We start from the raw sequence: 15,265 nt of genomic DNA, 5'->3' as shown, positions 1-15,265 counted from the left end.
ATAGATTTTTCAATATTTTTCATAAGTAAAGTGTAAATTTATAAATTAAATATCAATACTATTATTTTTTCGTCTAAGAGATGACTTACGAGCTTGTTAACGAGCCGGTTAACGAGCATGTTCACGAGCTAACGAGCCGAATATTGTAAAGCATGAGCTTGATTCGTTTTACTTAACGAGCCTCATTAAACGAGCTCGTTGCTGAGACCCAAACTGTTCGCCAACTGTTAGTCTCATCTACGCCCCTATATATATATATATATATATATATATATATATATATATATATATATAAAAGTTCCGGTCGACGAACCCGGCTCATTGATCGGCATATTCGCCCGGCTCATACGAACCGCTGTTCGCTGAGTACGAAAACGTCTCTTTTGCTCGCACTTCAGGTTCCCTTCTTGATCGCAGAACCGTTGCGATTCCCAACCTGTTGAAACCGCTCAACGACTGAAGATTCACGAGGTAATCAGCTTCAATTCGATGAAGATTATTGGAAATTTCAATCAAATTCGGTGAATTTGCAGATCAAATGCATAACTCAGATCCATTTGGTTCACACTGTTCTGTCTTCTGTGTGGCTGCTGATTAATACTGTTGATTGTTTCCAGCTTTTAATTATAAAAAATGGCCAAGACAGACAAGCAGAGAGCTTTAGATTACATCAACCAGATGTTTCCCACAGGTCACAGATAAAACTTCATGCCTATGAATAGGAATTTTTCTGTTTACATATTTTTATGTATGTGTACATTAGTAAGGTCTTCTTAGCTGTTAGATTTTTATTGAGAAATGCAGTTCTTTTTCATAAGAATTTCATGTGGAATTTATCGGAAGATCTTGGTGGCTTAGAAAATTTAGTATTCAGTAATGAGGAGGAGACCATCATTTCGAGTATATATGTGGGAGACTTGGTGGTCTACAAAATTTGGGTATTTGAAGTGTGTTTTAATTGTCTACGCCATTGTCTATTTGAAGAGATCCAGGAGACGAAGCTTCTAGCATGCTGGAACAGGATGTTACAGCTATATAAAAGTCAAAAATTCAATCTTTCAAGTAACTTGATGGATCACGGTTCTATAAACTTGTTTGAAGGAGTTTTTATTGTGAAAACTGAAGCACAAACCTGCATATGTTTGTTTGATATCTGGGAAGATTATAATTCTTACTCTGTCAATGATTGGTGATGTGCAGAGGCATCTCTCTCTGGTGTTGATCCGCTTATGCAGAAAATACACAGTGAAATACGTAGAGTGGATGCTGAGATTTTAGCCGCTGTTCGTCAGCAGGTTGGTGTTTCATCTGTTGTTTCTCATTTTGGATTCATGCACTATGTACGCTACCCATGTTCATAAAGCTAATGTTCGTGCTAGGAAAGAAAATGAAAACTTGAATTCATGGATTTTTTATGGGAAACAATCGTGATTTTCCTTTGTTCAACTAGTTAACAATGCCATTTTGTCCAAAGATCGATTTTCAAGCTTTCTAACTTTTAGTGTTGGCAATTAGGTGATTGTGTAAAGCTCTACGAGGAAAAGGAAGATTGAATATCTTGCATGCCCTTCGTAATTTGTTTCATGTTCAATTAGTGAAAAGAAAACTCGAGAAAGTCTCTCACAGTTCTTCCTTAGTTGTTCCTTGTGGTAGGCAAATCAGCCATGAGTAGCATTTAGTGCATGGCCACACGGTCCCCTTATTTTTCCATTGGACTTAATGCAATAAAAATCGGGGCCTTCTTTCCATGGATTTTTTTATATTGGTTGCCTTGCCTTCACTGATGCACAAATTTTTTGTCAAGGTAGTAATTTCGCCACATGAATGTCTACCGGTGTATGTTTTATAGGAAATATTTTTAGTAGCTGAATAAGGCTTAATCGAGAGCGCAAAATATACTTCTGGTTGTGAAAAGTCAGTATAACTCTTCATGGAATTGGCTAGTGGAGAAGATTTATACGGAGACACATTTATAAATAAATGCTTCCCATATGCTGTAAGTAGCACAAAAGTGCAGAGTGATAAACAAACACAAGGATTTTTCAGATTGTTCAAGTTACAAAAGTTATGGTATTTTTATGTGCGGACTGCCAATGGCCCTGAAAAAGTTATATTTTATCTGTTTAACCATCAAATCATTGGCCGTAAATTGCTTCTTGAATACCTTTGCGACGTATCGTATATGTAAATCACTTGGCCACCGAAACATCCTTACTAATGTAGGTAATTGCGTCCAATATTAAATATGAAAATCCAATTATGTATGGTGCATTTGCAGCACTTGGAAAATTATGCTATGAAGCCGAGTCAATTAAGTACCTTTTTTGTTTTACTGATACCAAGTGTTTTGAGTTATTTGGTTTTGTGAGGATGGAAATCTATCGGGCTCACGCGCATGTAATTCAACAATTATATTGTATTTATTATACAATACTATATTATATATAGCTGCATGAGGATAATTAAAATCACCGAAATTTTTCTTGTATAAGAACATGTTTTTTCCGCTATGGAGAATATGTCTATTTGTGCGGCTTATTGGTCTTGATATTACTTTTAGAGTAACTCAGGAAGCAAGGCCCGGGAGGAACTTGCCGCAGCCACTCATGCAGTTCAGGTCCGCTAATACATAATTTCCATGCAGACAATTTATTTCCTCGGCACAAGTTTCTTTGCCCTTCTCATTTTTTTGGTCATCATTTCCCGCAGCAGCATTAGATTCAACATCACTTCTCCTAGTTTATATGTTTTCTACCATATGAACCAGGAACTCATTGGTAAAATTAGGGAAATAAAAACAAAAGCCGAGCAAAGTGAAACAATGGTTCAGGAAATATGCCGTGACATTAAGAAACTTGACTTTGCAAAGAAGCATATAACGACCACAATTACTGCCCTTCATCGGCTTACAATGCTAGGTTAGTTGTCTTACTATTGATTCTTTCTGGAAAGAGTTTGTCCCCGGACTCTTGCTGTATTTAGGCTTGTTTGCTGTACAGTTTTTGAATAATAACTTTCTTATTGAATTTTCATCATGTTTTAGTGATTGATTCAAGGCTCAATTTTTATATTTTATTTATTTTTCGGGTTTGATATTATTTGGCAAGATCCTTCTGATTTTCATTTTGTTCAAGTTTCATCACTTTTTTTCTTTTTTTGGCATATGAAGTTGTTCTTGTATCTTTTGGTTGTGTTTGGTTCACTCGCACCTCTCACATCTTAATATTTTTAAAGAATGTCAGTGGAATGTAATATGGAGTTTGAATTACACGTTTTGAAGGCCAACCAAGAAGTGAGATTTTTAAAGAATATCAGCGGAATGCGAGGTGGAGTTCGAATTACATGTTTTGAAGGCAGAGTGATATTGTATGCAATGATTGTTTTGAATATGAATTATTTGAGTCACTTAGTGATTATTGTGTTTGAAAATGATATGTGTTAACTGTAACGTCATATTATCTGGACAATTTTGAATGCAAATTTTTTGGGGACAAAAAGAAAACAAGCTTTCAAAAAAAGGGAGAACAGATCAGCCAAACAGCACCATCTTCCTTTTAAAAGTTTGTTTGGGCAATTTTCATTTTATGGAATATTTCAACAACTGCACCCTGGTTTAACTGGGAATCATGCCTTTATGCTGGAAAAGAAAATCAAATACAAGTCAATTTATTTTTTTCCATAAATTTTCATGTGATTCTGTTAGAATTAAGGCAATCTCTGCTTTGCATGCAGTCTCTGCTGTAGAACAGCTCCAAGTCATGGCTTCCAAAAGGCAATACAAGGAGGCAGCTGCGCAGCTTGAGGTACTAAACAACCGTGTAGAGGCTTGTATTTGATTATCTAATAATCATCTCATTTTATCATGGATCTTCTCGCTCTATTTCAGGTTTAACTTGCTATTGTAGAAATATCTTTCAGGGCTGGCATATGTTGATAACCTAATATAAAATATTAGCTTATTTAAATAAGTTAGCTCCTTTAGGTCAATTGGTTGTTAGTGAAGGCAGAATTTGCATTCAAGGCTATAGAAAAAATATCACTTCTACGTGACTATAATAAATATTAAATACCCGTATCATTTATGGGATAAGGTTATAGCTAAGGAGGTCATCCAGTAACTCTTTTCTTGAAATAATTTGTTTTTGGGTGATTATGAGACTTTTATCATTGGGAATTAATTATGATACATCTAAAAGTCGGTCAAGATCATGATTTAGAAAAAATCAAGAGTTTTTCCGAAGGATTTGACATAAGTTCCATCCAAACTGGCACATATCTATGGTTATGGTATAACTATCCTGTTGTGTAAGAATGAAGCAAAATAATAGATGCTATGCTGTTTGGGTATTATAATTGGTATAGCATAAGAATGAATCTAGAAAAAACAAAAAGTCTAGCTTCAAACTTAGATGTTGTGTATAAAAAAAACACTTAGATGTTGCGTGTGTAAGATAATATTTTTGGAGAGCTGATACTACATTTGAACTTGATAATGTTTAAAAGTTTTCTAGTCCAAATTTTATTTATCTGTATGTAGTTGGCTGCAAAACTTGCATGGACCAATACATGCTGTTTTAAGCACTTGCAGACCCAAATTCTTTAACACATGATTAGCATGCTCTAGAAGTTTTTCTGGGGGCATTTTTTCATTGAGTTATACCCAAACTAGCGACCTTGAGATGTTTGTATTTTCGTGGATAATGTTTCCATGGGTTCTGAAAACATGACGAGGATTTACTGGTCATAGCACTTTTTTTACTGGTCATAACACTTATATGACGACAATAACTTGTGAAACAGTCTGAGAGATTCAATATACCTAAGTGTGTGTTTATTTGGCAGTTCTGAGTTTATTTTGTTGAGTATACTAAATGCTGCTTTTGTTATCATTGTTTTTTTCTGTAAAGATTTTATTTGATCAGGAATCGATACTTGATCCATGTTTCGCTTCCCCATGATATGTAATTAAAGCTTGTCTTTCGGTGTCCCTGGCAGCTGTAGTTTTGTTTTCAAAATCCACTAACCTAAAAGGACTTGAAATCTCATTCGGTCTCAAGTTTAAAAGTATACCAGATTGGACTATTCATGTGATGGGTACAGGGTAATTGTGAATTTGAATTTTGATATGCGGTCGTCGTCTTGTGCTCTGTAAGAGTTGGTATTTTTATTCATAATTTTAAAACTTATCATTGCTTCAACAGTGTTGAATGGTTTAGGAACATTACAAGCAATGAATTTAAAGTTTCTTTTTACCTTGTTGTAACTATGCGTCTATGTTGCTTTCTAGTTTCTTGTTATATATTATTGATTGATATTATCTGTGCAAAGTTACTCCATTGTATATTTTGCATAATTCATGTGTTTGCAATGCATTTCAGGCTGTCAATCAGCTATGTGGTCACTTTGATGCTTACAGAGATGTCCCAAAGATTACTGAACTCCGGGAGAAATTTAAGAGCATCAAACAAATACTAAAGTCACATGTGTTTTCAGATTTCTCCAGGTGTGTTGTGTTTGACAGCTGTAGATCAATCCTGAATTCTGATTTCTATATCTTGTCTTCAAGCCTGGCGATAAGCTCATTTCCGGAATTATAAGTGTGTTTAATTATTATCATCTTCCTTTTTATATCTATTTTGGCATTACAACCAGTCTTCAATGTTGAGACAAAGTAGCCATAAGCTTTGCTGCGAAGGAAATAAAATAGAGACAATGCCGAATGTGTAATAACCTTATACGTAATGTGTAATAATGCAAAAGTTCTCAGTAGAATTATTACTGCGAGATTTTAGATCTACTCGTTGAAGTATGCGAGAATGTACTGCAAATTATATGTCAATCCCATTTTAAAAGAAGGTTCTGAAATTGCTTTCCTTGTTGTCTTCCTTATTCATGGCGTGATTGTTATCTCATTATGACAACCTTTTTTATATATACTTTTTTTGGATAGTTGAGAGTATTGTGTAGACGTTTCACTGTAAAATGAATTGCTAGCGGTGTTTGGATGCTTTGTTAACCAACTTATTTTGGGTTAAGTTTTATTTTCGTAAAATGTGCATTTTCCACTGTATTTCTTTTTGCCATTTCCTCCTATGCTTTCTTTCCCTTTTTCCTCTGTTATGTTAAGATTTTGTGATATCAATTCTCCACAGCTTAGGTACAGGAAAAGAGACAGAAGAAACTCATCTACTGCAGCAGCTGTCAGATGCTTGTCTAGTTGTCGATGCTTTAGAACCATCGGTCAGGGAAGAGTTAGTAAAGAATTTTTGCAGCAGGGAACTTACTTCATATCAACAAATTTTTGAGGGAGCTGGTGTGCAAATTAAAATTTTTGTCCTGGCATTATTTGGATTTTTTACGTTCATTTGATATATCTTATATTTGACAGAATTAGCAAAGCTGGATAAAACAGAAAGAAGGTATGCCTGGATCAAGCGTCGACTGAGAACCAATGAAGAGATTTGGAAACTGTTTCCATCTTCATGGCATGTTCCCTATCTGCTCTGCATCCAGTTCTGCAAATTGACAAGGTTGGTGATTTACCGTCATTTGCGTTTTCTGGTATAATTCTCTAGGAAGTTTCCTGTTCAAAATTTTCTCCTTGGTCACATGGTTTTTTGATTGATGTGTTGGTATCTGGCCAAATAACTTCGAGTGAGCAAGTATTAACTTTTGGTATGTTCAATTTTTGACTGTTGAATGGCTGTAGCAGCAATCTCAGACCCTTAATTTTGACATCAAAACCTTGAAAAAAAAAAAATTCTGCACTCGGTGATGATTTATGACTACTTTCAGATATATTTCTAATTTGGTGTTTGTAAAGATTATCATATCATATTTATATAAGCTGCTTATGTGGGATATTTATGTGAAAGAAACTTGTTATGAGATGGTCTGTGTAATGTTTCTAAGCTTTCTGTTGTAGAGACTTTGAAAATAAATCTAAGAGCGTTTTCATTGCCTAGAAATGCTGCAAAACTTTTCATGAGATTTTCAACAAAACTCTGACCTTAGCATGGGTTTCTCTGTTACTCCAGGACACAGATAGTGGAGATTTTCAATAATCTTAAAGAAAAGCCAGAAGTAGGGGCAATATTAGTGGTGAGATCCTTTTAATATCTTGTTGCCTAAAGTGCTCCTCAAATTTTTAAGTTTACGGTCAATGTGTTTAAGTGGGCATTAACCAAATTGTCAGCAGCAATGTCCTTGTATAATGACTTGCCAGAGATGCATAATCTGAATTCTCAACAATTGTGAATCAAGTGCATGCATCACAGTCTGTAATGTTGTTAAGCTTTGCTTCCTGTTTGTTTACATCTGAAATTTAATTTACATTGGATTATCTTTAATAATCTTTCGGGTTTTCTTTTTCTTTTTGTCTGTATATGTTCATCCATTAGTCTTATCCAATTTTGATTAACTATCGATTTCTCATTTCCCGGGCATGTGTTTTTTACCAAAATACTGGTGGTGTCTTTCACCAATTAAACATTGGCCATCTAAAATATTTTTAGTGGGTATGCTCTTTGCTTGCACTCCTGCCCGAGCCTTTTGTTTCTTGCTCATCCCAGGGACAAAGGTTATTATAGTTTGATCCATTGTTATTTGACATGCTTCGCTCCCTTGTGGAATTCCTATTTCTGCAATTGACACCTTGTAGGTCAGGTTGCGGTGGATATATGGTTTGAGGTTTTGAGCCTCTCTATGTGCCTTTTTCATGGGAGACACGCACGCACTGCCTGTGGACCATCATATACTAACATTTATGCTGAATAAACCTATTAATAGCTAACTTGTGGTAGTTTTACCTTTTGTGCTTTAATGTTTATGACGTCCAACAGGCATTGCAACGTACTCTTGAATTTGAGGAAGAATTAGCAGAGAAATTTGGAGGTGGAAGTCGGAGTAGAGAATCAGAAAGTGACAATGTGGAAGATAAGGGGGAAAGTAACAATCAGATTGTTTCAGATATTCGAAAGAAATATGAGAAAAAGCTTGCTGCACATCATGGAAGTGAGAGTGAGGCACGGCTTCATTATTGATTGACTAAGTTGATAGATACTACTAGTCAAGTTATAATTGGCTACATCATGCATTCGTGCTACTTGTTGACTCACTTATTTCTTCTCAAGCCAGGATCAAGATGGTCACAAAGATTTATCAATTCCTGGTGCTGGGGTAAGTTCCCTTGCTCGGCGCTTATTCACGGTGCACCAAGAACAGAATTTGTCTTCCTTGTTTGCTATGATTGTATTGTTTGGTTTGTTTATTGTTGCATTTGATATAATAAGCTTCAAAAATCATGTAATTTTTTTTTTCTTTCAAATGGGTTTTTTTTTCAACTGCGATTCATTGGCAAATTTATGTCAATATTGTCTAAAAAATAGTTTTGAGCTTTGAATACAGCCACCAACTTGTATTGCATCAGGGTGAGAACATTCTATTGCAAAATGCGTTGAATATAGTTCTGGTTCTAGTGCACTGAATTTGTAGTCTGTAGCTCGGTCCTCATTTAGATTCTAACCTGAAAAATACTGCTTAATTTTTGTGGTATTGATTGCACTGTTTTATATCGCAGTTCAATTTTCAAGGGATCATTTCTTCATGCTTTGAACCTTACTTGACAGTATATGTGGAACTGGAAGAGAGGACCCTTATGGAACATTTGGAGAAACTTATCCAGGTTAGGTTTCCTACTTTCTGGCAATGTGCAAGTGGTGGCCCGTTTTATTCATGCGCTATTTGGCGTTTCTATATCTTATATCTACAGGAAGAAACTTGGGAAACTGAGGAGGGTAGCCAAACGAACATTTTATCTAGCAGCATGCAGGTAAATGAATGGGAATATTAATGAGAAATATGTTTGGTAAAGCTAGTAGTTGATAACCCTTTTTTAACCATTCACTTGTGTTGTTGCATTTGCTTATTATTCCCAAGAAAGTAAATTCAGTCAAATAGGTTGATGAAAAACATGTGCTGATTCTTGTACTTGATTTCCTTTGTTCATACTTCAAGATCTGTTTCTTCTCTCTTAACAAGTTGTTAATCTGAATTCACTTGGTGATGTCAAGCCTAACATTGATAAGGTTAATTTGCTGTGGGTTGCATCGTGCTAGTGATCATTGTGCTACATATTAGGTTTCGGACATCCAATATTTTCACTTATCATGCGCAAATGAAATATTCCCCTTTTGTTTCCCTTCATCTTTCACTATTTTTTTCTGCATGTACCAGCTCCACTTATTTTTTATCAGAAGGTTCATGTGTCCTTCTGAATTGAACACATGCCACTTTGAATTCTGAGTCTGTCCTAGCAGCAAAACAAAGTAACTTTGTGAATTCGCTCATGCTCTCAACTATCAAACATTTGCTCACCTTCAGCTAGATGAAATGAATCTTTGTTCTTACAGTTGTAACGAGATTTTCTTCAGAAAATTCTTTAATTTTCCCTTCGTGTCTTTCACTTTTCCAGTTTGATATAAAAACTCAGGACTTTTTGTTTTCAACTTCTTTACTATTCCAATCTACTAATATGATATCCTGTTATTTAACACGATATGAAGCGAATCATTTATCCATATTGTTATGATATAGGTCATATGTTAGTAAATCATTTACTTGCAAGTTCTGTTCATGTTTTTTTGTGTGATTCAATAAAATTTCCTTTGACGTACACATGATTTATTATTTTTTGCTTCATCCCCCTCCTCCCCCACATAACGAAACGAAAAATAAATTACAACATAGTAAATTCTTGAAGTGGAAGAAAAGTATAATACATCTCTAATGATATGGTCCATGTTAAATGCAACAACATAATTCCGAATTCGTGCTGCATTTTTTTGTCGAGAGTGTTGAGAGTTATTGTCGGCAAGTCCTGTTCTCCCGTGATTAATTTCTCGTCTTGAGTACGATTTTCATACCTTCTAAATTGCTACACAAAACTCACAAAAATTTCTAGTACCTAATTTTTTAGGATTTCCAGCTCCGTTTTATTTTTCGCATCATTATTCTCGATTAGAGTAATGCTTGTTCTAAATCCTTCATTGTTATGTGAAGGTCTTTTTGATTATAAGGAGAACTTTAAAGCGATGCAGTGCTTTGACAAAAAAGCAGACACTCTTTAATCTGATAAAGGTGCGTATTTGTCTCCAGGCTTGTGCTTTTGCATGAAGTAGGTACATTTTATTATGATTTTCATTTAAGGAGTACGCGTTCTCATATTAAAGGTGTGTCTTGTGTCTTTACTTTCATCATATACGTTTTCAAGAATCCTTAAATCTGTAAACAGGTATTTGAGAGAGTTCTTAAAGCATATGCGACAAAACTTTTTGCCAAACTCCCCAAGGGTGGTACAGGAATTGTAGCAGCTGCTACAGGAATGGATGGTCAAATAAAGGTACTTATTTTTTATTTTTTTGTGTTAGTTATGGTCAAATTAAGGAACTGTTTTTTTTTCCTTTAGTTTTTTTTATCGTTCCTGTTCAAATGTTGGCTTTCTTTTCTCCCGTATTTTCGCTGACGCTTTTTTCTGCAGACATCTGACAGGGATGAACGGGTGATCTGTTATATAGTTAATACAGCTGAATATTGCCACAAAACGGTTAGTTTTCATCGTCATATTAATTTGTAATCCTGTTTTATGGACTATCATCAAAACACTGAAGATATGCACTGAGTTATGTATTCCAGACAACCAAATCAAGTGGGCTTTGTAGAAATGTTTGGTGTTCTCCATTATGCTATTTGCAAGACTGTATCCAATATCAAGTGAACTGAGTACTTGTTAGATCTGGCACCTAACTGTAATAGTCATTTCATATGAGAAGGCAGATTGACCTGTTGTGGTTGTTTGGAGATTTAACCAATTCTCCTGTATCTGTGCTTTTTCAAACTTGAGAGAACGTAATGATAACTACCCTGTAATTAATACATATGTATCTTTTATGTCTTTTTCTCTTCTTTTTTTTTTTGCCATTTTATCTTCTTATCTGTGGCTATCCCTCCGTTGAATTTTTTCAGTATGTTACCAATGTGTTATTTCTTCTATTTCGTGTCAGTTTTCTTCTGTTGTTTGTGCTACTAATATTTGAATTTTTTTTCCAGTCTGGGGAATTGGCCGAAAATGTGTGCAAAATAGTTGATCCTGTCTTTGTGGATAAGATTGATATGTCCGAAGTGCAGGTAGGAAAAATACCATATTCCTCATTATGCAATTGCTCCCTTCGTATCGACCTCTCTCACCCTACCTATCTCTACATTGTGCAGGATGAGTTTTCAGCAGTTATAACAAAAGCATTGATAACTCTTGTGCATGGTATAGAAACTAAATTTGATGTTGAAATGGCTGCAATGACACGTGTTCCTTGGGGCACGCTCGAAAGTGTTGGTGACCAATCGGAGTAAGTGGCTTTATGGATATGCTTGCGGTTCAAAATCCTAATCTGTTTCTTTTTTTCTTTTTTATTGTTAACCTTGATGATATGCCTGCAGGTATGTAAATAATATAAATACAATCCTGACTGCTAGCATTCCTGTACTTGGAAACCTTCTTTCTCCCATATATTTCCAATTCTTTCTTGATAAGGTAAACGTGCTAGTATAATCTCATGTTAATCCACATTATATCTTGCTCTTCAATTTGAATTTATAGATTTCTGGAATTTCACCAAAAAATTGTTACCACTTGACTGTATGAGAAGCAAAATGTTATGATTAAGACGCTTGATGATTCTCACTGTTTATTTCTTGTAAATGCAAGTCGTATTTTGTGAAAAAAATCAGCGATCTTGAGTTTTCATGATGAACCAGTTAACTTGACCCAGTTGGATTAAAAAAAAAAAAAAAGAAAGTGGCCGACAAGTTAAATGGGTTACTTCCAGACAACACAGTTCTGTTTCGAACACAATGGGTTTATAAAAAATGACCTAGCATATTCTCAAAAAAGAAAGGCCTAGCATGATATTGGTGTATCAGAACATGGTTTTTATTCATCTCGGAGTTTTCTTTGCCTCACTAGCGTGTGGCCTCCCTGATGTGTGAAGTTCATTGAATACTTGTATATTTGATCTCATTGACTCATATGCACAAATTCTGTTTGTGTGACACTTAAGAGGGTGTGACAGAGAAGTGTATGATCTCTCTCACTGTGTTCCCTGGTTGGTGCTAATAAATCAATTAGAAAGTGCATTGCTGGGACTGGAGACTGTAGGCTTATGCATATACTTTCAGTTGTGAACATATCATCTGGAAAGATTGATCTATCGGGGTTCATTAATTTTGCGTCATGTTATATTACGATTGTTTTTCCGTTAATTAAGTGCTCATACTTTTAGGATATTTGCAGCTTGCGTCATCTCTTGGTCCACGCTTTTACTTCAACATATTCAAATGCAAACAAATATCAGAAACAGGAGCCCAACAAGTAAATTCTTCCCCCTCCCCCCTCCCCCCTCCCCCCCCTACCCTCCCTCTCTGTCCTCCCTCTTCTTCATTCTCTCTCTGAGAACATTTTTGGCACAAGTTGACCCAACTCTTCAATATCAGGCTATATGAATTGTTCCAGTGGTTTATATTCTGTTTGACATATAATTAACCAAAAAAGCATATTGCATTCATATATCATTTTCTAATTTAAGGTGCTTATATTGTGCAACCTGCAGATGTTGTTAGATACACAAGCTGTGAAAACAATTCTGTTAGATGTTCCTTCCCTTGGGAAAAAGGTACGCTTGTAATTTTGTTATAATTGCATATTTAATACATTGAGAATTAAAATTCATATATTTTGTGTGTGTGTGTGTGTGTGTTTTGGTTTTTAAGCTTATGAAAAGCTAAATGTACACCTGATTTGCATTTGCTCCTTTAATGTCCTAAAGTTTCCTGCTTGTTTTCGTCAATGTATTTTTCAACTAACACTTAGCTTCCTATTTCTTCTGGGTTAACTTGAACAAGGGTGAAGTGATTTTGCTTTCCCTAGTAGAATCAGATTTTTGTATGTGATTTTGGGTACCACCAATTTCCTGTCCTTTTCACACGATGAATTGTGAGGTTCAACATAGGACTTAGCTTCTGACACTGGCATGAGTTGAATGATGTATTGGTGAACCTTTAACAAAATTATTTTGCCTTGTTGTGGACTGTGAGCTGGCTCTCAGACATCAGACCATGAACTTAAGGTTCCTTGTACATATTTTGTTTTTGAATAGTCGACTTATCAATTTGTTGAGATAAAGTGTCTTTCATATTACCTCAAAATATACAATGACAGGTATGGAGATTCTAAGTAGATACATTAGTTGCTAATTATTTTAGTGCATGAATATGCGAACATTTCTTTCGCAAAGAAGCAATGAAATCATCTCGCTTTTTACTCTGCTGACACCTTTATTTTGTTGGTAACTCTTCCCATCTAAAGTCTAACCCATGAAAAAGAACCCAAGCATCTATTAATTGTCCAACACTATTTTTGCGTACAAATAAGTTAAAGGGTAGTTGTAGTTGCACTGCATCTCAATGTCTCCATTAGCCATCTTAGCTCGGTTTAGTTTCTACAGAAGAATTAGGATTGTAATTTTAAGTAAAGTAGTTTAGTAGCCCAGTAGGCCTAGAGAGAATAAAATCTTGTAGAAAAGTATATTTGTGACTTCCTCTCCTCTCATTAGATAAATCTTTAATGACTAACCTTTATTTTCTCCAAACAGACATCTGTTGCTGCTGGTTACTCAAAATTCGTGAGTCGTGAAATGAGCAAAGCTGAAGCTCTGCTAAAGGTGTGATTTAGGTTTACTATTGGCTTTGTGACTTAACATGTTCTTTTCTTTTACCTTTCGGAGAACATGATCATTTATATGCTATGCAGGTTATATTGTCACCAACTGACTCTGTGGCAGATACATATTGTGCTTTGTTGCCTGAGGGTACCCCTTCAGAGTTCCAACGGATTCTGGACCTAAAGGTAGTTCTCTACTGACTTCAAATAATAGGGATATATTATTCTGTCTCAGAATCAAGAATTAAAAAAGTTTGCATTGTTGTTGTCACCTTATGGAGGGTGTCTTATCCTTCTTTTATTTGTCAATATGTCGGTTTCGTCTGGTCAACTCGTTCGTTCCTCCGGCTAGAAAGAATTAATTTGTCCATTAGTTTTTTTTAAAAAAAAATTTAATCAGCTATTCAGTTTATTATTCACTGTTTTCTTTCTTCAGAAACTAGGCCAAAGGATCGAATATGTTGACTAGGCGTTTTTACATTGTTAAAGATGAAATTAACAGCATCGAAATTCTCCTCTACAATTTTATAAGAATGTGCAATTTTGCCATTACAATATTATGTAATTGCTATTTGCTTGCACATTGCTCATATGCGCGAAAATTTGGATTTCTTTCCAGACTTTGGAATCAGGCAATTTCATCAACCCTCACTTCATTTCATTTTTACCACTTTCTTCTCTAGGGCCTCAAAAGGACTGATCAACAAACCATACTCGACGACTACAACAAACGTGGAGCAGGGACATATCAAGCATCTATAAAGACGGTCATCCCATCTGCACCCAGCACTTCGGTGGCAGCAACCGTGATAGCTAATCCAATCACACCTGGGATCATCCCACTAAAGGAAGAAATTGTGGCTAGAGCAGCTGCGCTAGGGCGAGGTGCTGCCACGACAGGAATCCGCAGATTCTTAGCTTTAACCGAATCAACAACCAAAGATCGAAAAGATGGGGCATTCAGAAAGCTTTTCATCGGATAACATGTGTTTGCCAATTCTTCCTTGTAATCGGGTTCATTTCTTTTTCTTTTGAAGATCAGAATAAGCCCCTGTTAACTTTGTCCGGCTGTATTGCTGATGTGGAGTTGTAATGGGATTTTTGGCTCAAATGGTTCACATTAAGCGGCAGGCATTTTTTTGTACGAGGGAATTCAAAGTTTTCTTGGGCTGTAAATTACTTGATTTGAATCATCATAGTTTTTATGTTTTTAATTCAATGGAAAAATATTAAAGTCGAAAATTGTTGTAATTGAAATGTATCATGTATGTTATAAAAATTAAAAAATTTAAGTTGAAGCATTATTTCATTTGAATAATCAAAAAACATCTTGGTGGAATATTTGATAAAAAGACTTCAGCGAGATCAAGCTTCATTGACGCACCAAAATATCACAAACCCTCTGGGCCTGGTTCAACAAAAGATCGCCCACCTGTTGCTGGTTATGGTATGGTTCGTAGAATCTGCGGTTTCGGTTTCGGGTCTAGTTAACCG

The 15,265-nt window shown here is 35.5% G+C and overlaps 1 protein-coding gene across 1 annotated transcript; it reads left to right on the top strand.

Moving 5' to 3' along the window:
- Positions 1 to 333: 333 nt before the first annotated feature.
- Positions 334 to 15,019, top strand: LOC140894441 (vacuolar protein sorting-associated protein 53 A). Its single transcript, XM_073302946.1, has 25 exons — positions 334 to 471; positions 618 to 691; positions 1,201 to 1,295; positions 2,561 to 2,617; positions 2,768 to 2,918; positions 3,733 to 3,803; positions 5,379 to 5,503; positions 6,153 to 6,313; positions 6,389 to 6,530; positions 7,038 to 7,101; positions 7,842 to 8,024; positions 8,137 to 8,178; positions 8,579 to 8,683; positions 8,771 to 8,830; positions 10,060 to 10,137; positions 10,292 to 10,399; positions 10,538 to 10,603; positions 11,107 to 11,184; positions 11,269 to 11,402; positions 11,494 to 11,587; positions 12,347 to 12,424; positions 12,663 to 12,725; positions 13,704 to 13,772; positions 13,862 to 13,957; positions 14,455 to 15,019. Exons 2-25 carry the CDS (start codon positions 634 to 636, stop codon positions 14,752 to 14,754), a joined length of 2,478 nt encoding a protein of 825 aa, XP_073159047.1. The 5' UTR covers positions 334 to 471; positions 618 to 633; the 3' UTR covers positions 14,755 to 15,019.
- Positions 15,020 to 15,265: the final 246 nt, after the last annotated feature.

The sequence above is a fragment of the Henckelia pumila genome, chromosome 4, assembly GCF_033568475.1.
Source record: "Henckelia pumila isolate YLH828 chromosome 4, ASM3356847v2, whole genome shotgun sequence".
Lineage (NCBI taxonomy): Eukaryota > Viridiplantae > Streptophyta > Magnoliopsida > Lamiales > Gesneriaceae > Henckelia > Henckelia pumila.
Note: the sequence above shows the minus strand (reverse complement) of the source record. Positions and strands in the feature narration are given on the sequence as shown.

What these genes read in the sequence shown, in the direction of transcription:
- LOC140894441 (XM_073302946.1), top strand. Translation starts at nt 634, where the DNA reads ATGGCCAAGACAGACAAGCAGAGAGCTTTAGATTACATCAACCAGATG. An exon ending in ATTTGGAGAAACTTATCCAG is followed by an intron (nt 8,684 to 8,770) that starts GTTAGGTTTCCT and finishes TTATATCTACAG; the next exon opens with GAAGAAACTTGGGAAACTGA. An exon ending in CAGAAACAGGAGCCCAACAA is followed by an intron (nt 12,425 to 12,662) that starts GTAAATTCTTCC and finishes TGCAACCTGCAG; the next exon opens with ATGTTGTTAGATACACAAGC.